Source organism: Chlorocebus sabaeus, chromosome 9, assembly GCF_047675955.1.
Source record: "Chlorocebus sabaeus isolate Y175 chromosome 9, mChlSab1.0.hap1, whole genome shotgun sequence".
In the NCBI taxonomy this organism is placed as follows: domain Eukaryota; kingdom Metazoa; phylum Chordata; class Mammalia; order Primates; family Cercopithecidae; genus Chlorocebus; species Chlorocebus sabaeus.
Window position 1 is genome coordinate 43,963,596 of NC_132912.1, and position 26,719 is coordinate 43,990,314.

Consider the following 26,719-nt stretch of genomic DNA (forward strand, 5'->3'; position numbering starts at 1 on the left):
TGAAGAGAGCAGTTGACATTATATGCCAAAGGCATTGCCATTATTGTTTTCAAAATCATTAAAGAATAAGAGTGTGATATTTAGGTATTCAAAAAAGTTGCAGTTTGTGCTGTGACTCTGATAACGCATTAAGATTGAATAATTTGTTTAATTATAAAAATGCAGGTTAGGTCAAATTTATATCTCAGTTTTAATAAATATGTTGAAATTACAGTTAATATATATTTTTAAAGTTCTAAAATATTGAAACCTTACCCAGTTATTTCTTTCCTGATTCATTTTTTTTCTTTATTTCCCAATCCAAATTATGCTCCAGAGATTGCATTAAGTCACAGTACATTCATTTAATTTCTCTTTTCTATATTCAGTCTTTTAAAGAAGTTAAATTATTATTAAAAATCTAGAGACACTCTTCTTTCCTAAAAATATTATTTCTCTTGAGTTCACGAGTTATATATGTGTAAACCATTTTATAATATGCAGTTTATACACTTTATTCCAATAATGACAGATTGAAACATAACCTTTTTTAAAACAACCCAAAATGATTTATACTTTCATTAGTATCATTTGCGGAATTTAAACTGCCAAAATTTATTTGGTAAAAAAGTTTTTATGCATAAAATACTAAATGCTAACAATAAGTGAAAAAATAAGTAGTTATATTTATATTTTGGTGCCAAAGATGCCCTCAAAGCATTGTCATCAACAGTTCACAATACTCCAGGTTTGTTTATTCAGATCTAAGAAAGATAATTTTTTGAAAGCTCTCATTTGGTCCCCATAACATTTCTGATTCTTACCTAACTTCAGGATAAGGTAACTACGTTCATTCTCTGTAAGCATTCTTTTATGGTTTTTTGATTTTTCTTTTTTTATTAACCATTTTTCTCTAGATACAGTTTATGTGTTTTCTATGTTTATCATTCTCAATATTGTCAACTTATAATGGATTTATCAAGATGTAACACCACTGCAAACTGAGGAGACCCTGTACTGTGTGTTGAAAATCCCTACTCAAAAATGTGAAGCTTCAAAATCTGAAACTTTTAAAATGCAGACATAATTTTTCTCAACAGTCAGAAAAAATTTGATTATTGACTAGAACAATTCTCCTCTATTAGAGTGATTTCTGTTTTATATTTATTGATTGAAATATATTTCAAATAAAACTTTATTATGTCAATGTCTGAAAAAATAAATTATCAGTATAATAAATTTAATTGTGTTGTAACAACTGGTAAGATAGAATATTTTCAATTTATATAATAACAGGTAGCATGTATGTCAGATATAATCCTCTGCTTAGGTAAATTTATAATAAGACATGATTACGTCTCATGAAAAAATAAAGCAATGTACAACTGAAAGTTAAATTGTTCTGCACCAACTAGAAAACACATCCTGAAGCATAAGGTCAATGAGAGTCAGAACAGTCAGAGAAAGCTTCATGAAAATGGAAAATGTGTCCACCAAGTCTGAATGAATGAGGACAGATGAACAAAAACTGAAAATGGAGGAAAAGCATGAGGAAGGCAGAGAGATAAGGAAATCGGCCCAATTAAGTAAATGTAAAATCCAGTGGCAGAGAAATAAAAACATAGGTCCACACAATAACTTGTAAGTGAATGCTTATAGCAGCATTATTCACAATAGCCAAAAGGAGAAGCAGCCTAAAGATCTATCAACTGATGAATGAATAGCTGCTGTAGCCATGCAATAGAGTATTATTGGACAGTAAATAAAAATGAAATACTGATATGTACTACAAAATAGATGAACCTTAAAAACACTACGCTAAGTAAGAGAAGCTGCTCATTAAACACTACAAATTGTATGATTCCATTTCTATGAAATGTTCAGAACGGGAAAATCTATAAAGACAAAAATTAGATGATGGTTGCCTAGGACTGGGGAAGGTGGAGAAACATAGCAGTGAGTGGTGGTGATGACTAAGACATACGAAGTTTCTCTTTAGGGCGATGAAAATGTTCTGAAAATGATTGTGGTGGTGGTTATACAACATTGTGAATATATTAAGAGACATTGAGTTGTACAATTTAAATGTGTGAACTGTATGATACGTGAAATTTTTTCCCAATAAATTTCCTTCTTAAACATCCAATGTCAGTATCAAGATAATTTCCTTTATTTTCTATTTTGAATATGCCTACTACACATGATCTAAATATGTATATGTTTATACAATATAATTAAAAAGAAAAAATAAAAGAATTGCCTAGCTATTCAAATATTGTGTATATTAACCTAAACATTTGCATTTTGGAGAGTAGTATAATGTCCTTGGCATCCATTCACAAAAGTGGAGCTAAGAAATAAGATAATTTTCTGGAATATTCCATTACACATTCTTCTTTGATTAAATATGGCTTGCCTCACCATGGCAACATAAATCACTGAAAAATACTGTTTATCTGAAGAATAGTCTCTCAACTTGTGGGATAAACAATGTATAATTCTTAATCTTCTTAAGGGTAAATATTATGAAAAAATAGGTAATTATAAGAAAAACATTGCAGAATGATAGCCACAGTTTTTAAAATAAGCATATTATAAATAGAATTGTAATAAAACTAATTATAATGAACATATAAAAGAAGTCTTCCCATGGAAATTAATATCATAAAACAATTTATATTACTTACCCAGCTATAGATTCACTGTTGGCATGTTACATTTAATACATACTTGACTTTTGACTTGAAATCATTTCTTCATTAAATCCTATATCTCATCTTTGAGATTAATGTGATAATGTGATGTAAGTTCTAGTGAGGTCTCAGACACACACTGTTTATTGAGATCAGCCAATTGTTTTTGAAGTTGTCTCACAATGACCTGACAAGACATATTTGTTATTGATTTTGTAAATCATCTTATCAAATTAACAATATTTACTTTTAAAAAAATCCCCAAATATATTGATTCAGCTTATTTTCTTCATTTGTACACATTGCTGCTTATTACTGAATCCACTCAAGGACAAAAGAAGGTGCTATCTTCCTGCCAAACTGGTAGTCTCTTACTAGACACCAGGTTCATCCCACTAGTCATTTATTTGTCCCCTAATGAATCTGTAATGCTTCACAACCTACTGCAGTCTCCAAAAAAAAAAAAAAAAAAAAAAAAAAAGTTGGGGCAGGACTGGTGGTGGTAAATTCTACACAGTGGAATGCTTTCTTTCTTCTATATTAGAAGCACAAATCAACATCAAAGTTCCTCACATATTCAATCACCTGTTGAAATTTTTCCAATAGATTTCTATCTCAGAATAAAACTATTTTTATTTTAAAGCCTTTAGAGACCCTAGGTAACCTGCTCTCCACATCTCTCCTGACCTCAACTGCTATGTTTCTCTTCTCTACTCGCTTATTTTGTACTATACATGAACCTTGCCACCCCACATGAATTGTAAAATGGGGATCCAATGCAAAGCTAATAAATCACAGATAGCTGCAATGACCTTTCTCTGGGACATGATAGTCTTTGAGCTTTGAAATATAAATTATGAGCAAATTATTTGTAACAGTATTCAAAATAAGTTATAAATACCAGTGGGGTGATTAAATCAAATTTGATATTATAAAATTCACTACATTTTTCCTAAGGTATTATTTAATAAAATGCAGATGTCTTTAAAAAATTGAGAGGTTATAACAATACGTAATTTGAGATTCAAATATGTTCAGATTTAAGTCAAATTGACATAAATGAAAATAAAATTATATCAACTAAAATATACAAAAAGCTACTGAAAAAAAGTATTATTACAAGATGCAGAAATGTACACTTCAAAATATACTTCAAATACACTTCAGTTCCTCTGGAAAATTTATAATTAATTGTCAAGGTAGATTGCTGAACTGAATCTGAATTTCAAAATACTAATTGCTGATATGGGCATTCCCATTTATCTGCTTCAATGTGGTCATAAAATGTGGTGACAAAGAGACATTAAAACCTTTATTTCAACAGTAAAACCCAATGTCATTAACGTTCATCTATTAAAAATCTTAAACTTAAAATTTCATCAGTGACACAATGTCTTTACTCAAAGTGTAACGTCTCTCTCAGCTTTAACTTTCATTTGGTGGAGATGAGGTATGTTTCTAAGCTGACATAGTAAGTATATTTATCATCTGTTTATATTCTACTAGATTCAGCATTTAACCAACACCAAATATGCTTTAAATTTTCTTTCAGGAAGGTTGACAAGTATTTATATTTTTTGATACTTACTTCTCTTTCTTCTTTCTCTTTTTCATATTTATATATACAGTCTTTTAAATGGTTACTGTAATTACATTTTTCTCTTTTAGGAGATGATGTTGCATTTTCCCCTCAAGGAGCTGAATATTAATTGTTATCTTGCTTTTGTTATCAGCTTTCTTATGTGCATGAATTAATTGCTGTCGAAGCCACATATTTTTGCTTTGTAGTTGAAATAATTTCTGCTCCAGAGACTCCTGCTGTTCATTGTGTATGTTCACATTATCTTGTTCATTTTGATACATGTGTTCAGCTTTCTTCATTTGATACTGTGTTTCATCTCGCTCTCTTTGTGCATGTTCTGAAACCAATGTATTTTCCCTCAGAGCATCTCCTGCATAATTGAGATTAATTTTTAGGCTTTTGGATTTCCTTTGAGCTTCAGCAAGTGGTTGATGGAGCACCTTATTGTTATATATTGTATTATTCACATCAACATTAATTTTGCCTTGCAGAGAAGCATCTCCTGCAATGTGGAAAGCAAGTCCTTGGCTTTTTCTTGATGTCAATATTTGATCACGGTCTTGTATAGCAGAAGCCAGTCTAGGATGGTATGATTCAATTTCTCTCTCCCGTATTTCTTTGTCTTGTTTTTCCTTCAATTTAGAAGTGAGCATTGTGCTCTCAGCCATCGGAACTTTAGGCTGCTCACTATATTGAGATGCCCTTTTTGTTAATGATTCCACTTTCAGTTTTAGAGTCATTTGAAGTTCAGCAGTTTTTTCTTTTAAAATCTTAATTTTCTTAAGGTATTTATCTTCATTCTCCTGGCGTTGGTGTTTTAGTTTGGCTATTTCCAGTTTTAGCATGGCAATTTCGTTTTTCATTTGAAGTTCAGCAGTTTTTTCATTTAAAATCTTAAGTTCCTTAAGGTATTTATTTTCATTCTCCTGGCGTTGGTGTTTTAGTTTGGCTATTTCCAGTTTTAGCATGGCAATTTCCTTTTTCAACATGCGATTTTCATGTAGGAGATAATTTTCATTTTCATGAGTGTGAGAAACCTAAATAAAACAAAATAAACTTTTAGCTAGCAGTCAAAATGGCATATCATGGTTCCTCTGAAACTAAAGAATAACTTGTACATTTATACAATGAAAGGGTTTTTATAAGTAGGTATCAGTTGAAGAACCATTGAATCAAAACTTCAAATGCTATAGAGCATAAATTCCCCAAAGTTCAAACATTTATTTGAAGACAATGAATTCATGAAAGTACAAAATAAATGATTAGAGAATTTTTAAGAGCCTCAGAATTGAAAAAAAAAAATGTTCCCTGAATTACAACAAACTCAACAGCATAAAATAAAAGATTAATCAATTTGACTGCCTACAAAAACTGGGTTTACACTCTGATGTCTAACTTATACAAGATCCCATACTAAGAGCCTTAGTGCTGCATATATTTAGACAGAAAAAATTTCCCAAAGTTCTTTCAGTTCCTTTTTCCTGAGAATATTCTCTAGATATTCTATTTTTTAAAAATATATAGTTAATTTTAAGAATTATATTTATGAATTTTTGATAAATTGAGACATTGTAACAAGCACTTTTAGGTATCACAATTCTGAAAGGAAAAGATTAAAAATATAAACAAGTTGTAGGATTTTCTCCCAGTCTTATGAGTCTACATCCAGGACCTCTCCACCAAATCTCAGTTAATTCTACTGGGTAAATATGTAAATATAAAAGAAGTCTTCAATTTCCAAAACAAAAGAAAGATGATAAAATCTAGAGAGCCCTACATAGAAAACCATGAGCTTGTTTACTATGACAATAACTTTTGCTTCCTCTTCATAATGTTTGAGTCAGTATTAAATGTTAACTATGTTGCTAGGAAAAAACTACGTACTAATAAATTATCACTAAGTATACGGTAGGGATAATCATTGTTTTCAAAAGCTCTTTGTACTGAAATAAGATACTACATGGATGTCATAATTCATAACAAATAACCGTAGCTACAAAAGTGATAATTTTAAGATAACATTTTTGTCTGATTTAGATCTGAATAATTCATACTAAATCAGAGGGAAATAAAGTTAGAAATATAAAATTTTTATCAGAGATTGATTTACCTGACTTAAATTACTTCTTACACTCTTCACTTCCATATCTTGTATTCTGAGAGCCTGTTCAAGTTCTTGTTTCACTTCTAACTCTTTCCTATGTTGCTCTTCGATTCTTCCTAATTCTTTCCTAAGTTTTTCATTTAATATATTGGCATTTCTTCTCTTCTCTTCTTCTTGGTTTAAAGTCAATCTGCCATTAAACATACTTATCTTAAAATTCATTTTGTTAGAAAATAGAATTCACTGTGAGATATATTTATTACTACATTAGTTTATTACTCCAATAAAATTCCTATATTCTTGATTTTTTTTTTCTTTCTAGTTCTCAGGTATTTATTACTCGAACCTCTTCCAAATAACATACATACTTGAAAAATGGTGAGGAAAGAACATCTTCTAGTTAGAAAGTTTCTCATACTATTAACGACTGTTTCTGTAACTAGCAATGACTGTTATGGAAAAGAATACTGGAAGCTATCCAGCAAATTCATAAGTTGAAAATTACTTTTTAAAAATCTTACACAGTCAAAATTACTCCACAATGAGGACAGATCATTTAGAGTTAACTGATTAAAGTGACTGATTAAAGTTAACTGGTTAGTTTTTATGAACAATATACTGATTTATTAGACATAAATATTCATACTTATAAAATATGGCAAGTATCCCTAAAAATAATTTTAATATTAAAATCTCAGATTAGGTTAAATAGTCTAATATCTGATATCCCATATATCTTTTGCTTCTTTTTTAAGTAATGCTTTAAATGTATCTTGTTGATTATTATATATTTTATCAACAAATTTTAAATCTCTTTTATCACAAGACAGAATATAATACTTAAAGAATAAAAATAATATGCATTTAACATAGAACTCTGAATTAATTTTATTTATGTAGGAGAGCAAGAGATGTTGAATAAACTAATAAATTATTCTGTATTTTCTCTACATTCCATGCACATTAAACGTGTATAATTAAAAGAAATTGATTTTGGGGGAGAAAAGAATGGCCATTTCACACTCTGTTTGTTGAGCTGTAAATGAATATAAATTTTCTTGAGAATAATTTAGAAGCAACGAACAAATAACTTCTTATAAACTTCTTATAATTTAGTCAAATATTTTTATATTGAAGAATTTATTCCAAGTCAATAATTAGAAAGGTAGAAAAATATTTGCATGCAGTTATGCCTTGCATCACTTACAATACAGAAATTTAAAAATCAAAAAAATTAATTTGTTAAGTAAGTTAAGTAAGGATTTCCAAATAATGGCCTTCTATATAGCCATTAAAATTGTGATTTAAATAAATATGCATTTAATTATCAGCAGAAATATTCACATTTAAGAACTTGTATTATTTAAAAGAATTTGACACTCTACAAGACAGAGATTTTTTTCTCCAGCTAAACCTCAGAAAGTAAGTCAGCTATTACAAAAATATCCTACATAATTTTAGTATAAATAGTTGAAATATTCATTTAAAACTAGGACGTCATACCTCACACTGCAGAGCTCTTGTTCCCATTTAACTTTTTGATTCTCTAACTGTGAATTTATTTCTTTTGTTTCTGATAGTTCTTTTTTTAGTACACAAAACTTATTTTTCATTCGTTCAATTTTTGCTGCAAGTTTTTCACAGTGATCTTTTTTAAGTTCCCTTGCTCTTTTACAAGAAGGAACTGCATCCAAGCTTATTGATAGGCTAGTTGAATCTGTCTCAAGGAAGAGATAGAAATAAAATATATTAGTACTTTTGGGATATAAAGGGCTGCATATTTTAACAATCACTTATACACTGAACTACTGGGGGAAACTCACTCCTGATAATTCACATGGGTTCTTTTCTATTTCCCTAAGTTTCAGTTGATCTGAGAAATAAAGGGAAAGAGTACAAAGAGAGAAATTTTAAAGCTGGGTGTCTGGGAGAGACATCACATGTAGCAGGTTCCGTGATGCTCCTTGAGCTGTAAAACCAGCAAGTTCTTATTAGCGATTTTCAAAAGGGGAGGGAGTGTACAAATAGGGTGTGGGTCACAAAGATCACATGCTTCACAAGGTAATAAAATATCACAAAGCAAATGAGGCAGAGTGAGATCACAGGACGGGCTGAAATTAAAATTGCTAATGAAGTTTCGGGTACACATTGTCATTGATAATATCTTATCAGGAGACAGCATTTGAGAGGAGACAATTGGTCTGACCAAAATTTATTAGGTGGGAATTCCCTTGTCCTAATAAGCCTGGGAGCGCTATGGGAGACCAGGACTTATTTCATCCCTTTGTCTATGACCATAAAAGACAGCCGCCCACAAAGTGGCCTTTTTAGAGGCCTCCCCTCAGGGACGCATTCTCTTTCTCAGGGATGTTCCTTGCTGAGAAAAAGAATTCAGTGATAGGTCTCCTATTTGCTTTTGAAAGAAGAGAAATATGGCTGTCTTCTGCCCGGCTCTCCAGCAGTCAGAGTTTAAGGTTATCTTCCTTGTTCCCTGAACATTGCTGTTATCCTGTTCTTTTTTCAAGGTGCCCAGATTTCATATTGTTCAAACACACATGCTCTACAAACAATTTGTGCAGTTAATGCAATCATCACAGGGTCCTGAGGTGACATACATCCTCCTCAGCTTATGAAGATGATGGGATTAAGAGATCAAAGTAAAGACAGGCATAGGAAATCACAAGGGTATTGATTGAGGAAGTGATAAGTGTCCATGAAATCTTCACAATTTATGTTCAGAGACTGCAGTAAAGACAAGCATAAGAAATTATAAAAGTATTAATTTGGTGAACTAATAAATGTCCATGAAATCTTCACAATTTATGTTCTTCTGCCTTGGCTTCAGCTGGTCCCTCTGTTTGGGGTCCCTGACATCCCGCAACATCGAACAAATATATATTGATTGGCTACCATGTGGAACGCATTATACTAAGCTCTGCAGATTAAACAGAAAAAAAAAAAAAAAAAAAAAAACCTCTGCCCTTGTTTAGCTTAAAATATACTGAAAAGCAAAGCCCCAGAAAAGTGGCAATTATAAATTCAGATAGATACTTTAAGAAAACAGATTGCTAAGAATAAGATATATACTAGGCCCATGCAAAATTCCCCTGAGGAATGTACGGTTACACTGTGGAAAGAAGATTGAAAAGGAAGCAGCTGAGCAAAGGGGGAAGAAAAGCATTTTATCCAGTGTGTGGCATGTGCTGAAGCTCTAGAGTAGTCTGCCTCCAGCCAAAAGAGAACAACGGGTATTGATTTTTCTTCTTAGCTCAAATAACTAAAAATAAAACACACGAAATGCATTAAACATTTTTTTTAGACACTGAACATTAGGCAAAGAAGACGATAATCCCTGAAAAACAGAAAAAAAATTGGGAAACAAACCTTATGAATGTTTCAGCTTCCTGCCTTGACAGAGATTCCAAGACATGACACAGGAAGAAAAAACTGAAGTGGAACCTACCAGACTCTCTTGGTTACAGTGATGAAGCTCAGAGTCTGGTAAAACCAAAGCAGAGAGACATTACAGAACAAAGCACTAAGGAGGAGAGAGATATAGAAGCAACAGCAAGAAACCCCTGGAAACCCCCTCCCAGTATTTAGCAAAATAATAAAGATTGCATGTGAGACAGAAAACTACCTAAGACCAAGCTGTCATTCTCAGCAAATTCTCACAAGAACAGAAAACCAAACACCGCATGTTCTCACTCATAGGTGGGAACTGAACAATGAGATCACTTGGGCTCAGGAAGGGGAACATCATACACTGGGGCCTATCATGGGGAGTGGGGAGGGGGGAGGGATTGCATTGGGAGTTATACCTGATGTAAATGATGAATTGATGGGTGCTGACGAGTTGATGAGTGCAGCACGCCAACATGGCACAAGTACACATATGTAACAAACCTGCATGTTATGCACATGTACCCTAGAACTTAAAGTATGACAATAACAAAAAAAAAATTAAAAAATAAAATAAAAAAAAGACCAAGCTGGGTCGGAGTGGGGGACTTATAAATTTAGAGAAAATCACACCTGGTGCTCACATAGTGGCAAGAAGAGTATCTATTTTTATAGATTTACCTGGAAGACTCAGACTTCACAGGAAAATGAATAGTCAGAAAAGCCTTGCCTCAGGTGTGGGGAGTTAGCTCAAACTATAAAAAGCAAAAATGAAAAGGATCAAGTTGTTTATAAGTAACTCAACTCTATTCTACAATAAAAATCCATAAGATAAGTAGAGCAATAGAAGATACTTTCAAAAACTAAATTGCACTTGTATAGATACAAGTTACAATGCCAGAGATGAAAGCTACACTGAGTAGATATGAGCATAGATTGATTTGCCATCATGAAAGAAAAGATTCACAAATTTCAGACACTAGAGAACTACGAGCAAACTCCCAGCAGGTAATATATAAGTCCCCAAACAGATAGGATGAGAAACAGAATAAAACATTTGAGGAAAAATTGGTTAAACATATTCTAAACTTAATGAAAGCTACAATCCCACAGATCCAGGCTGGAATCTGGCTGGAAGTGAAGAAATGAAAATATACAATTGTAATTTCTTATACCATCTATGATATGATATAATATTACTTGAAGGTGGGTTGTGATGAAGTAAATCCATACACAACAAATCCTAAAAAGCCACTAAGACAGCAAAGCAGAGTTATACCTAATAACCAAATAAACTTATACCACAAAAAGATATGACTAAATCATAAAGAAATATAAAACTAGACCAATAACTAAAAAAGTTATACCTATATATATATATATATACACACACACACACACATAAAACTAAATCATAAAAATTACTAAACTAGTCTGAAGGAAGTAGATAAAGAACAAAAGCAAAACAAAGAAGATCTGGGACTAATAGAAATCAAACAGCATGATGACAGACAACTTTTATCATATCAATAATTACATAATAAATTAAACTAGTCTAAAAACCACTGTTCAAAGGCAGATTGTTAGAATGGATATAAAAGTAAGATCTATCTGTATAATGCCTATAATAAATAAACTTTAAATATAAAGACAAAAATTGGTTAAAGATGAAACAAGATATACCACACTACCACTTGACAAAAGAAGGTTGAGGAAGAGTGGTTGTATTAATACCAAAGTACATTTCATAGCAAAACTATTACCAGCAATAAACAAACTCATTTTATAGTGACAAAGGGTTCACTTAATCAAGAAAACATAACAGTCCTAAATATTTCTGTACATAATAACATAAATGCTTCAAAATACATGATACAAAAATAGAACTGCAAAAGAAATGGACAAATGCCCAAGTATAGTCTAAAATTTCTAAACCCCTTACTCAAGTGGTAGAATAAGGAGGCAGAAAATCAGTAAGAATATGATAGACAACACCATTCTTTTGAAGTACTCAAAGACTATATTCTAGATCATATCTTAATAAAAGGATCAAGAAGGTTTTAAGTCATACAAAACATATTACCTGACCCCAAAGCAATCAAATTAAAAATCAATAATAAAAATGTACCTGGAACAACTCAACCATTGCAAATTAAGTAACATACATCCAAATAACCCTGGGTCGGTTCAAAAAATAATAAAAAGGAAAATTAGAAAGTATTTTGAACTAACTTCAAACGAAAACGCAACACATTAGATATTGCAAAATGCATCTACAACAGCACTTAAATAAAAATTTTCGGTACGAATGTCTATATTAGAAGACTCTCAAATAAATAATTTTGACTTTTACCTTACGAAACTAAAAAAAGAAGAAGAAGAAGAAAGTAAACTCAGTGGAAGCAGAGGACAGGAAATGATAAATATCTGTATTGGTTTGAATGTTTTTCTCCTTGCAATTTTCATACGCTAAAATCAAATCATAGAGATAGGAGTTTTTGGATGTAATTAAGTCACGAGGACCAACCCTTCATAAATGGATTTAAGCTCTGATAGAAATAACCCCAGCAAGCCTCTTTAGCCTTTCTGCCATGTGAGGACACAGGGGAAAAGAATGTATCGATGAATCATGAAGTGGTACCTCTTCAGGCATCAAATCTGATGAGACCTTGATCTTGAACTGTGCAGCTTCCAAAATTGTGAGAATTCAATTTATGTTGCTGATAAGCTCCCAACTAGAGATTTTTAAAATAATAGGCAAAGAGAACTAAAACATCAGAGATGGAATTAATAAAACACAAAAATGATAGAAAACTTGAACAATACCAAACACTTTGAGAGGATCAATAAAAGCAAAAGTCTACCTAGCCAAACTAGCTCTTGAAAAGAAAAAGCAACAAATTACCAACTTTGAAAATGAGTTAATGTGACATTATTTCAGATTCTACAGATACTTAAAAATACAAGGTAATAATATAAAATTTATGTGAATACACATGACAACTTAGAAAAGATTGACAAATTCATTGAAATGTGAAAATTACCATCTGATATTTGACAAAACTGAAAAAAAGCAATTGGGAAAGAATTCCCTATTTAATAAATGGTGTTGAGAAAGCTGGTTGGTCATATGCAGAAAACTGAAACTTGACCCCTTCCTTACACCTTATACAAAAATTAACACAAGACACATTAAAGACTAAAACATAAGATCTAAAACCATAAAAAGCCTAGAAGACAACCTAGGCAATACCATTCAGGACATAGGCATGGGCAAAGACTTCATGACTAAAACACTAAAAGCAATGGCAACAAAAGCCAACATTGACAAATGGGACTAAATTAACCTAAAGAGCTTCGGCACAGCAAAAGAAACTAGCATCAAAATGAACAAGCAACCTACAGAATGGGAGAAAATTTTTGCAATCTATCCATCTGACACAGGGCTAATATCCAGAATCTACAAGAACTTGAACAAATTTATGAGAAAAAAAGAAACAACCCCATCAAAAAGTGTGCAAAGGATATGAACAGATACTTCTCAAAAGAAGACATTCATGCAGCCAAGAGACACATGAAAAAATGCTCATTATCACTGGTCATCATAAAAATGCAAATCAAAACCACAATGAGATGCCATCTCACGCCAGTTGAATGGTGATCATTAAAGTCAGGAAACAACAGATGCTGGAGAGCATATGGAGAAATAGGAACACTTTCACACTGTTGGTGGGAGTGTCAATTAGTTCAACCATTGTGGAAGACAGTGTGGCGATTCCTCAAGGATCTAGGACTAGAAATACCATTTGATCCAGCAATCCCATTACTGGTTATATATCCAAAGGATTATAAATCATTCTACTATAAAGACAAATGCACACGTATGTTTATTGGGGCACTATTTGCGATAGCAAAGACTTGGAACCAACCCAAATGTCCATTAATGATAGACTGGATAAAGAAAATATGGCACATATAGACCACAAAACACTATGCAGCCATAAAACAGAATATGAATTCATGTCCTTTGCAGGGACATGTATGAAGCTGGAAACCATCATTCTCAGCAAACTAACACAAGAACAGAAAACCAAACACCACTTATTCTCACTCATAAGTGGGAGTTGAACAATGAGAACATATGGACACAGAGAGGGGAACATCACACACCAGGGTCTGTTGGGGGGTGAGGGGCTAGGGGAGGGGTAGCATTAGGAGAAATACCTAATGTAGATAATGGTTTGATGAGTACAGAAAACTACCATGGAATGTGTATACATATGTAACAAACCTGCACATTCTGCACAGGTAACCTAGAACTTAAAGTATAATATAAGAAAAACTTTTTAACTAGGAATGACAGTATACTGATTCTGGCAAAGGTTCAGAGGAAATATTTATGGAAAAGATCAAACTCTCTTTTGCCAAAATATAAATGATGTCAACAACAGGAAGATAAAATTTAGGCAATAGTCAAAAAAATACAATATCTGAAGAAAAAATAGATAGCCTGCATTGCCCGAAATATATAAAAGATTAAGCTATAGTTAAAAATCTTCCTAGAGTGAAAAGTCCAGGCCAAGATTCCTACACTGGTGAGTTCTACCAAATATTTTAGAAAAAAAAAAGAGATATAATTTTAAACAAACTCTACTCCTAAAATTAAAAGTTATGATATAGTTTGGATGTGTGTCCCCACCAAAACCTCCCATTGAAATGTAATCCCCAATGTTGGAAGTAAAGCTTCGTGAGAGGTGAATGCATCATGAGGGAAGATTTCTCACAATTTAGTACCATGCCTTTGGTGCTGTACTCATAATAGTGATTCTCATGAAAATTGGTCATTTAAATGTGCATGGCACCTCCCACCTCTCTCTCTTGCTCCTGCTCCAGCCATATGATATGCTAGTTCTTCTTCAGGTTCCACTATAATTGTAAGCTTCCACAGGCCTCCCCAGAAGCAGAGCCCCATGTTATGCTTCCTGTACAACCTGTAGAACTGTGAGCCAATGAAACCTATTTCTTCATAAATTACCCAATCTCATGTATTTATCTATAGCAATGCACAAATAGCTTAATACAGAGTACATTTCAATTCAGTGTATAATGCTAGCATTACTCTAAATCAAAACCAGATGATATTGTTACAAACAAGAGAACTGCCTTATGAACATGCATGCAAAAATTCAACCAATTTGTGAAGTAACAATGATAACCTTAGAAAGATGAGTGTATAAACTGTGCTATAGTCATACAATGGAATATTACTAAGGACTAAAAAGAGATGAACTATCAAGTATGAAAAGACTTAAATGCATATTTCCAAAAATGACATTATCCAGAAACCAAAATTATGGATAGAGTAAAAAGATTAGTGGTTGCCAAAGGGTTGAGGAGCAAAGTTGTGTGTTGATACCCTGTGTTTTTTCAGCTTTCTGAACTTTTGGCTCATCTTTCTAATCTGAAAACAGAGCCACTTCTTCTATTTAAGTTTACTTTCACTTGCTTGAGACATGTTGTCACCCTGGAGGGTGTGACTTTAACATATACTGAGGAATGCAATTTGTTTCTGAGTGCTGCCAGGGGAGTCAGCCTCTGTATGATTCTTTTGGTTATATGTAAACTTAGTATGGTGGTTTTCCCAAATGCTAGTTCTCATGGCAGCAATCTGGGCATGTGAGAAAGCCCTTGATTTGCTGCAGAAATGAGAAAGTGGAGGTCTCAAGAAGCCTATATCATTTTCTTATCCGCACTTGAGTCAGCAAATTTTGTAATGGGGTGTGCAGTGCAACCTCACAGCCAACAAATGGTGACCGCAGGTTAGAATATACTGTGGCAGAAGCGGGTAAGAATATGCTTTGTCATTGTCTTACTGGTAAGAACTCTTTGTTGCCTCAGGTTATCGACAGGTCTGTGTAATGCCCAGTGCCCTGAATTCTGTACTCAGCTCCAGAAAGAAAGATGAAGCTGAACAAAAGTACACTGACAAGCTGGACTGGACTGACAAAACTAGCCTCAAGTTTGGATACCCTAATGAGGAGCACAAGCACCAGTCAAGACAAGGGTCTCAGGAAAAGCTCTTAGTGAATTGCAAAGAGGCTCCCAGAGGAAAGAGAAAACGCAGCATCAGTTCTATGTCCTGAGTGGTCATGAATGGCTCTGCTTCCTTATCAAAACCCTGACGTAAGACTTATAAAAAGCTTGTATGATTTTTTTCCTTCAAAAAAGCAGTCTCCTGTATTCCTCTCCCCGCAAAAAACACACTATGCCTGATAGTTGCCATTTACCCAGATAAGTTTAGTTAAATATCAACCCTCATTTTCTTTTTTTTTTTTTTTTTTTAATAAGAAGCAAGATCTTTTATTTTATGATCTCTTTTCACGATCTCTGCCATTTGCTGTAAGTCTTCTTTCAAAGGATATTTTTGCTTTAATGAACTCAGCATCATAATCTCTATACATGTATAATAAATACACTTCCATTCTTTATTATTACCCATTGATAACATGATTAATGTGCCTTTCTTTTTTTTTATTTTTTAATTAATTTATTATTATTAAACTTCAAGTTGTAGGGTACATGTGCACAACGTGCAGGTTTGCTACATATGTATACTTGTGCCATGTTGGTGTGCTGCACCCATCAACTCGTCATTTACATCAGGTATAACTCCCAATGCAATCCCTCCCCCCTCCCCCCTCCCCATGATAGGCCCCGGTGTGTGATGTTCCCCTTCCCGAGTCCAAGTGATCTCATTGTTCAGTTCCCACCTACGAGTGAGAACATGCGGTGTTTGGTTTTCTGTTCTTGTGATAGTTTGCTAAGAATGATGGTTTCCAGCTGCATCCATGTCCCTACAAAGGACACAAACTCATCCTTTTTTATGGCTGCATAGTATTCCATGGTGTATATGTGCCACATTTTCTTAATCCAATCTGTCACTGATGGACATTTGGGTTGATTCCAACTCTTTGCTATTGTGAATAGTGCTGCAATAAACATACGTGTGCATGTGTCCTTATAGCAGCATAATTTATAATCCTTTGGGTATATACCCAGTAATGGGATGGCTGGGTCATATGGTACATCTAGTTCTAGATCCTTGAGGAATCGCCATACTGTTTTCCATAATGGTTGAACTAGTTTACAATCCCACCAACAGTGTAAAAGTGTTCCTATTTCTCCACATCCTCTCCAGCACCTGTTGTTTCCTGACTTTTGAATGATCGCCATTCTAACTGGTGTGAGATGGTATCTCATTGTGGTTTTGATTTGCATTTCTCTGATGGCCAGTGATGATGAGCATTTTTTCATGTGTCTGTTGGCTGTATGAATGTCTTCTTTTGAGAAATGTCTGTTCATATCCTTTGCCCACTTTTGGATGGGGTTGTTTGTTTTTTTCTTGTAAATTTGTTTGAGTTCTTTGTAGGTTCTGGATATTAGCCCTTTCTCAGATGAGTAGATTGCAAAAATTTTCTCCCATTCTGTAGGTTGCCTGCTCACTCTGATGGTAGTTTCTTTTGCTGTGCAGAAGCTCTTTAGTTTGATGAGATCCCATTTGTCAATTTTGGCTTTTGTTGCCATTGCTTTTGGTGTTTTAGACATGAAGTCTTTGCCCATGCCTATGTCCTGAATGGTACTACCTAGGTTTTCCTCTAGGATTTTTATGGTATTAGGTCTAACATTTAAGTCTCTAATCCATCTTGAATTAATTTTCGTATAAGGAGTAAGGAAAGGATCCAGTTTCAGCTTTCTACTTATGGCTAGCCAGTTTTCCCAGCACCATTTATTAAATAGGGAATCCTTTCCCCATTTCTTGTTTCTCTCAGGTTTGTCAAAGATCAGATGGCTGTAGATGTGTGGTATTATTTCTGAGGACTCTGTTCTGTTCCATTGGTCTATATCTCTGTTTTGGTACCAGTACCATGCTGTTTTGGTTACTGTAGCCTTGTAGTATAGTTTGAAGTCAGGTAGCGTGATGCCTCCAGCTTTGTTCTTTTGACTTAGGATTGTCTTGGAGATGCGGGCTCTTTTTTGGTTCCATATGAACTTTAAAGCAGTTTTTTCCAATTCTGTGAAGAAGCTCATTGGTAGCTTGATGGGGATGGCATTGAATCTATAAATTACCTTGGGCAGTATGGCCATTTTCATGATATTGATTCTTCCTATCCATGAGCATGGTATGTTCTTCCATTTGTTTGTGTCCTCTTTGATTTCACTGAGCAGTGGTTTGTAGTTCTCCTTGAAGAGGTCCTTTACATCCCTTGTAAGTTGGATTCCTAGGTATTTTATTCTCTTTGAAGCAATTGTGAATGGAAGTTCATTCATGATTTGGCTCTCTGTTTGACTGTCACTGGTGTATAAGAATGCTTGTGATTTTTGCACATTAATTTTGTATCCTGAGACTTTGCTGAAGTTGCTGATCAGCTTAAGGAGATTTTGGGCTGAGACAATGGGGTTTTCTAACTATACAATCATGTCGTCTGCAAACAGGGACAATTTGACTTCTTCTTTTCCTAACTGAATCCCCTTGATTTCTTTCTCTTGCCTGATTGCCCTAGCCAGAACTTCCAACACTATGTTGAATAGGAGTGGTGAGAGAGGGCATCCCTGTCTTGTGCCAGTTTTCAAAGGGAATTTTTCCAGTTTTTGCCCATTCAGTATGATATTGGCTGTGGGTTTGTCATAAATAGCTCTTATGATTTTGAGGTACGTTCTATCAATACCGAATTTATTGAGCGTTTTTAGCATGAAGGGCTGTTGAATTTTGTCAAAAGCCTTTTCTGCATCTATTGAGATAATGATGTGGTTCTTGTCTTTGGTTCTGTTTATATGCTGGATTATGTTTATTGATTTGCGAATGTTGAACCAGCCTTGCATCCCAGGGATGAAGCCCACTTGATCATCGTGGATAAGCTTTTTGATGTGCTGCTGAATCCGGTTTGCCAGTATTTTATTGAGGATTTTTGCATCGATGTTCATCAGGGATATTGGTCTAAAATTCTCTTTTTTTGTTGTGTCTCTGCCAGGCTTTGGTATCAGGATGATGTTGGCCTCATAAAATGAGTTAGGGAGGATTCCCTCTTTTTCTATTGATTGGAATAGTTTCAGAAGGAATGGTACCAGCTCCTCCTTGTACCTCTGGTAGAATTCAGCTGTGAATCCATCTGGTCCTGGACTTTTTTTGGTTGGTAGGCTATTAATTATTGCCTCAATTTCAGAGCCTACTATTGGTCTATTCAGGGATTCAACTTCTTCCTGGTTTAGTCTTGGAAGAGTGTAAGTGTCCAGGAAATTATCCATTTCTTCTAGATTTTCCAGTATATTTGCGTAGAGGTGTTTATAGTATTCTCTGATGGTAGTTTGTATTTCTGTGGGGTCGGTGGTGATATCCCCTTTATCATTTTTAATTGCGTCGATTTGATTCTTCTCTCTTTTCTTCTTTATTAGTCTTGCTAGTGGTCTGTCAATTTTGTTGATCTTTTCAAAAAACCAACTCCTGGATTCATTGATTTTTTGGAGGGTTTTTTGTGTCTCTATCTCCTTCAGTTCTGCTCTGATCTTAGTTATTTTTTGCCTTCTGCTAGCTTTCGAATGTGTTTGCTCTTGCTTCTCTAGTTCTTTTAATTGCGATGTTAGAGTGTCAATTTTAGATCTTTCCAGCTTTCTCTTGTGGGCATTTAGTGCTATAAATTTCCCTCTACACACTGCTTTAAATGTGTCCCAGAGATTCTGGTATGTTGTATCTTTGTTCTCATTGGTTTCAAAGAACATCTTTATTTCTGCCTTCATTTCGTTATGTACCCAGTAGTCATTCAGGAGCAGGTTGTTCAGTTTCCATGTAGTTGAGCGGTTTTGATTGAGTTTCTTAGTCCTGAGTTCTAATTTGATTGCACTGTGGTCTGAGAGACAGTTTGTTATAATTTCTGTTTTTGTACATTTGCTGAGGAGTGCTTTACTTCCAATTACGTGGTCAATTTTGGAGTAAGTACGATGTGGTGCTGAGAAGAATGTATATTCTGTTGATTTGGGGTGGAGAGTTCTATAGATGTCTATTAGGTCTGCTTGCTGCAGAGATGAGTTCAATTCCTGGATATCCTTGTTAACTTTCTGTCTCGTTGATCTGTCTAATGTTGACAGTGGAGTGTTGAAGTCTCCCATTATTATTGTATGGGAGTCTAAGTCTCTTTGTAAGTCTCTAAGGACTTGCTTTATGAATCTGGGTGCTCCTGTATTGGGTGCATATATATTTAGGATAGTTAGCTCTTCCTGTTGAATTGATCCCTTTACCATTATGTAATGGCCTTCTTTGTCTCTTTTGATCTTTGATGGTTTAAAGTCTGTTTTATCAGAGACTAGTATTGCAACCCCCGCTTTTTTGTGTTCTCCATTTGCTTGGTAAATCTTCCTCCATCCCTTTATTTTGAGCCTATGTATGTCTCTGCGTGTGAGATGGGTCTCCTGAATACAGCAGACTGATGGATCTTGACTCTTGATCCAGTTTGCCAGTCTGTGTCTTTTAATTGGAGCATTTAGTCCATTTACATTTAAGGTTAAGATTGTTATGTGTGAACTTGATCCTGCCATGATGATATTAACTGGTGATTTTGCTCGTTAGTTGATGCAGTTTCTTCCTAGCCTTGATGGTCTTTACATTTTGGCATGTTTTTGCAATGGCTGGTACCGGTTGTTCCTTTCCATGTTTAGTGCTTCCTTCAGGGTCTCTTGTAAGGCAGGCCTAGTGGTGACAAAATCTCTAAGCATTTGCTTATCTGTAAAGGATTTTATTTCTCCTTCACTTATGAAACTTAGTTTGGCTGGATATAAAATTCTGGGTTTAAAATTCTTTTCTTTAAGAATGTTGAATATTGGCCCCCACTCTCTTCTGGCTTGAAGAGTTTCTGCCGAGAGATCTGCTGTTAGTCTGATGGGCTTCCCTTTGTGGGTAACCCGACCTTTCTCTCTGGCTGCCCTTAAGATTTTTTCCTTCATTTCAACTTTGGCGAATCTGGCAATTATGTGTCTTGGAGTTGCTCTTCTCGAGGAGTATCTTTGTGGCGTTCTCTGTATTTCCTGGATTTGAATGTTGGCCTGCCCTACTAGGTTGGGGAAGTTCTCCTGGATGATATCCTGAAGAGTGTTTTCCAACTTGGTTCCATTTTCCCCCTCACTTTCAGGCACCCCAATCAGACGTAGATTTGGTCTTTTTACATAATCCCATACTTCTTGCAGGCTTTGTTCATTTCTTTTTCTTCTTTTTTCTTTTGGTTTCTCTTCTCGCTTCATTTCATTCATTTGATCCTCCATCGCTGACATTCTTTCTTCCAGTTGATCGAGACGGTTACTGAAGCTTGTGCATTTGTCACGTATTTCTCGTGCCATGGTTTTCATCTCTTTCATTTCGTTTGTGAGCTTCTCTGCATTAATTACTCTAGCCATCAATTCTTCCACTTTTTTTTCAAGATTTTTAGTTTCTTTGCGCTGGGTACGTAATTCCTCCTTTAGCTCTGAGAAATTTGATGGACTGAAGCCTTCTTCTCTCATCTCGTCGAAGTCATTCTCCGTCCAGCTTTGATCCGTTGCTGGCGATGAGCTGCGCTCCTTTGCCGGGGGAGATGCGCTCTTATTTTTTGAATTTCCAGCTTTTCTGCCCTGCTTTTTCCCCATCTTTGTGGTTTTATCTGCCTCTGGTCTTTGATGATGGTGATGTACTGATGGGGTTTTGGTGTAGGTGTCCTTCCTGTTTGATAGCTTTCCTTCTAACAGTCAGGATCCTCAGCTGTAGGTTGTAGCTGTAGGAGATTGCTTGAGGTCCACTCCAGACCCTGTTTGCCTGGGTATCAGCAGCAGAGGCTGCAGAAGATAGAATATTTCTGAACAGCGAGTGTACCTGTCTGATTCTTGCTTTGGAATCTTCCTCTCAGGGGTGTACTCCACCCTGTGAGGTGTGGTGTGTCAGACTGCCCCTAGTGGGGGATGTCTCCCAGTTAGGCTACTCAGGGGTCAGGGACCCACTTGAGCAGGGAGTCTGTCCCTTCTCAGATCTCAACCTCCGTGTTGGGAGATCCACTGCTCTCTTCAAAGCTGTCAGACAGAGTCGTTTGCGTCTGCAGAGCTGCTGCGTTTGTTATTATTTACTGTGCCCTGTCCCCAGAGGTGGAGTCTACAGAGACAGGCAGGTTTCCTTGAGCTGCTGTGAGCTCCACCCAGTTCGAGCTTCCCAGCAGCTTTGTTTACCTACTTAAGCCTCAGCAATGGCGGGCGCCCCTCCCCCAGCCTCGCTGCTGCCTTGCCGGTAGATCACAGACTGCTGTGCTAGCAATGAGAGAGGCTCCGTGGGTGTGGGACACTCCCGGCCAGGTGTGGGATATGATCTCCTGGTGTGCCTGTCTGCTTAAAGCACAGTATTGGGGTGGGAGTTACCCGATTTTCCAGGTGTTGTGTGTCTCAGTTCCCCTGGCTAGGAAAAGGGATTCCCTTCCCCCTTGCGCTTTCCAGGTGAGGCAATGCCTCGCCCTGCTTCAGCTCTCGCTGGTCGGGCTGCAGCAGCTGACCAGCACCGATCGTCTGGCACTCCCCAGTGAGATGAACCCAGTACCTCAGTTGAAAATGCAGAAATCGCCGGTCTTCTGTGTCGCTCGCGCTGGGAGTTGGAGACTGGAGCTGTTCCTATTCGGCCATCTTGCTCCCAACCCTCATTTTCTTTCAGGAATTAATGTTTTACTGTTACTTTCTTTGATTGACTCAGCAAGATTTATGACTAGTTCATTTTCCAGGATAAATTATTCATCAATAAGATTCTTCAAAGATATGTATACTTTTATATCAATGAAATTTATGTCTAGTCATTTAAAGTTTAAAGATTAATGAAACTATTGTGTCAATGAATGATACAGATATGGACTTTAAAACATTTTATTGAATATATTTTTTTAAAAAATTATAATGATATAGTCTCTTTCTAATGCGCCAATATATTAAGAAAGTACTTGGGAAATTTTGGATAAATATATCAGAAATTTATATAAAAATAATAGTCATAAGTGACCTAATTTTTCACAAGTTTAAAAAAAGTCTAGGTTCAAACTATATCAAAAATGTGCAGTCCCAGGTGACAAAAAGTAAATTTGTAACTATTTTCTTTATAAACAAAAACATTGAGTTTAAAATTTTTATGTGAAAAAGAAAAAAAAGCAAAAAACACACAAGCAAAATTTTACAAACCATTTCATCATCTAGAGCTCATTTATCACATGGCATCTATGAATCTCACACATGGCTAACATATACTGGTTATAAATTATGAGAGCTTCTGAACTACAAGATACACTTCAGAATCACTTATATCATTAAATTATAAACATTCATCATACTCTTTATCTTATAATTGAGAAGGTACACAGTTACAATAAGAGTTTAGCTGAATGTAAAATTGATGTCTCATTAACGAAAGTGTAATGAATTCATGAGCATGGATGTATATTAGGGAATAATAGTAAATAAAAATATTCATTTTTTTCCATACACATGTGGTGTAATTTTACGCCTACATTTTTGCAACCTCTCGTTTATCCATCTGAATGTTTTTTCATCCCTTCATATAAGATGGCATATAAAACTCATAAAGAAAATAATGTATAAAAATCTTTCAGTATTGAAATATTTATTCAAAAACTTGATTGCTAAATATTAATTAGTTATAACCATTTTTATTTTGAAATCAGTATAATATTTATTTAAAAATCAGTTTTAGTATTCAAGTAATAAATTTAGTTTTTGTTTCTAAAATTAGACTGATTTACCATGTTAGTCTCTAACAAATTTTTATTTTTTTATTTTTATTTTTTTTGAGATGGAGTCTCACTCTGTCACCCAGAGTGGAATGCAGTGGAGTGACCTCAGTTCACTGCAACCTCCGCCACCTAGGTTCAAGCGATTCTCCTGCCTTAGCCTCTTGAGTAGCTGGGATTACAGGCGTGTGCTACCACACCCAGCTAATTTTTTTTTTTTTTTTTTGTATTTTTAGTAGAGATGGCGTTTCACCATGTTGGCCAGGCTGGTCTCGAACTGCTGACCCCAAGTGATCGGCCCACCTCAGCTTCCCAAAGTGCTGGGATTACAGGCATGAGCCACCGGGGCCAGTCAACTAACAGATTATTATGGAGCAGCAATTTTACTAGAAAAGTCAATGGATTCATATTCAAATTTATCTCACTTAAATAAATAATATCAACAAAACATGTCTCTATGAATCCTGAAAGTAATAGAAAAGAGTAATGAGTCACTGTGGTAGATGCCAAATCTAGTAATCCCTGCTTCTTCCAATACTGTCCAGAGCACACATAATCTAACCTTCTGGAGTGCAGACATTCCAAATGCATCTGAAATGAGTTCACTCAAGTTTCCTTCTCAGAAACTTCAAAATTACCTACTTAGCTTCTCCTCCCCTCCCCCTTCATGCCTCACAATTGCTATTCTTTAGCAAAAATAATCTCCAGATCTGTAGTTTTGATTCTTTCCCTTCAACACTTTTAAAAATAAATTTTCCTACCACTTTGTTTCTCTTGTTCGGAAGTAATATTGGGCATCTATAAATTCTGTTGTTGTTTTTTAACCTCTTTCTTCGCTTCTGACTAAAAACATACTGAGAAACAAAATCAAAATAATGCTTGCCCTTGACTCTGTTATGTCTTGACATTCTATCCAATTGCTCTTCTTCCAAATTACTTCAATGAAAACTCTATACCTTTGCTACTCAGTGCATGGTCCAAGAACCACCAGCATCAGCATCACCTGAGAATTTATTAAAATTGCACAACCTCAAGTCTATTGAATCAGAATGTGCATTGTTAACAAGATGTGTAGCTCATTTATTAAAGTATGAAAACTTCTGGACCATACTGAAAAAATATATACATGTGTGGCTGCCCATATATGCTTATATTCACCAATAATAGATGAAACATAGCTTCGCACAGTCAGGTAATTCCATCCCTAATGTCTTCCCCAAGCGAGTAAGTAAAGATGGAAAATTTTTTTTATTATTATTATACTTTCAGTTCTAGGGTACATGTGCACAACATGCAGATGTGTTACATATGTATACATGTGCCATGTTGGTGCGGTGCACCCATTAACTCATCATTTACATTATGTATTTTTATTAATGCTATCCCTCCCCGCTCCCTCCACCCCATGACAGGCCCTGGTGTGTGATGTTCCCCACCCTGTATCCAAGTGTTCTCATATTTCAATTCCCACTTATGGGTGAGAACATGCAGTGTTTGGTTTTCTGTCCTTGTGATAGTTTGCTCAGAATGATGGTTTCCAGCTTTATCCATGTCCCTACAAAGGACATGAACTCATCCTTTTTATATGGTTGCATAGTATTCTATGATGTATATGTGCCACATTTTCTTAATTCAGTCTATCATTGATGGACATTTGGGTTGGTTCCAAGTCTTTGCTATTGTGAATAGTGCCCCAATAAACATACATGTGCATGTGTCTTTATAGTAGTATGATTTATAATCCTTTGGATATATAACCAGTAATGGGATTGCTGGGTCAAATAGTATTTCTAGTCCTAGATCCTTGAGAAATCGCCACACTGTTTTCCACAATGGTTGAACTAATTGACACTCCCACCAACAGTGTAAAAGTGTTCCTGTTTCTCCACATCCTCTCCAGCACCTGTTGTTTCCTGACTTTTTAATGATTACCATTCTAACTGGTGTGAGTAGGTATCTCATTGTGATTTTGATTTGCATTTCTCTGATGGCCAGTGATGATGAGCATTTTTTCATGTGTCTGTTGGCTGCATACATGTCTTCTTTTGAGAACTGTCTGTTCACATCTTTTGTCCACTTTTTGATGGGGTTGTCTGATTTTTTCTTGTAAACTTGTTAAAGTTATTTGTAGATTCCAGATAGTAGCCCTTTGTCAGATGGGTAGATTGCAAAAATTTTCTCCTATTCTGTAGGTTTCCTGTTCACTCTGGTGGAAGCTTCTTTTGCTGTGCAGAAGCTCTTTAATTAGATCACATTTGTCCATTTTGGCTTTTGTTGCCATTGCTTTTGGTGTTTTAGTCATGAAGTCTTTGCCCACGCCTCTGTCCTGAATGGTATTGCCTAGGTTTTCTTCTGGGGTTTTTATAGTTTTAGGTCTAACATTGAAGTCTTTAATCCATCTCAAAATAATTTTTGTATAAGGTGTAAGGAAGGGATGCAGTTTCAGCTTTCTACATATAGCTAGCCAGTTTTCCCAGAACAATTTATTAAACAGGGAATCCTTCCCCATTTCTTGTTTTTGTCTGGTTCATCAAAAATCAGATGGTTGTAGATTTGTGGTGTTATTTCTGAGAGCTCTGTTCCTTTCCCTTGGTCTATATCTCTGTTTTGGTACCAAGACCATGCTGTTTTGGTTACTATAGCCTTGTAGTATAGTTTGAAGTCAGGTAGCGTGATGTCTCCAGCTGTGTTCTTTTGGCTTAGGATTGTCTTGGCAATGAGGGCTCTTTTTTGGTTCCATATGAACTTTAAAGTAGTTTTTTTCCAATTCTGTGAAGAAAGTCATTGGTAGCTTGATGGAGATGGCATAGAATCTAAAATTTTCCTTGGGCAGTATGGTCATTTTCATGATATTGATTCTTCCTATCCATGAGCATGGAATGTTGTTCCATTTGTTTGTGTCCCCTTTTTTCTGTTGAGCAGTTGTTTGTAGTTCTCCTTGAAGAGGTCCTTCACATCCCTTGTAAGTTGGATTCCTAGGCATTTTATTCTCTTTGAAGCAATTGTGAATGGGAGTTCACTCATGATTTGGCTCTCTGTTTGTCTGTTATCGGTGTATAGGAATTCTTGTGATTTTTGCACATTAATTGTATGTCCTGAGACTTTGCTGAAGTTGCTTATATCAGCTTAAGGAGATTTAGGGCTGAGATGATAGAGTTTTCTAAATACA

At 35.2% G+C, this 26,719-nt stretch overlaps 1 protein-coding gene and 1 long non-coding RNA gene across 2 annotated transcripts in view; both read right to left on the reverse strand.

Moving 5' to 3' along the window:
* Positions 1-3,085, reverse strand: part of LOC140712374 (uncharacterized) — a 35,365-nt gene extending 32,280 nt beyond the window's left edge. The window contains exon 1 of the long non-coding RNA XR_012093907.1: positions 2,710-3,085. This is a non-coding gene — a long non-coding RNA (uncharacterized lncRNA). The remainder of the gene's footprint in view (positions 1-2,709) is intronic.
* A 992-nt stretch (positions 3,086-4,077) lies between these two features.
* The window catches only part of LOC140712459 (ankyrin repeat domain-containing protein 30A-like), a 125,125-nt gene continuing 102,483 nt past the window's right edge, over positions 4,078-26,719 (reverse strand). The window contains 4 exon segments of the mRNA XM_073019520.1: positions 4,078-4,325; positions 4,328-5,291; positions 6,365-6,548; positions 7,862-8,075. Of these exon segments, the coding sequence (XP_072875621.1) occupies positions 4,165-4,325; positions 4,328-5,291; positions 6,365-6,548; positions 7,862-8,075 (1,523 nt within the window). The 3' untranslated portion in view covers positions 4,078-4,164.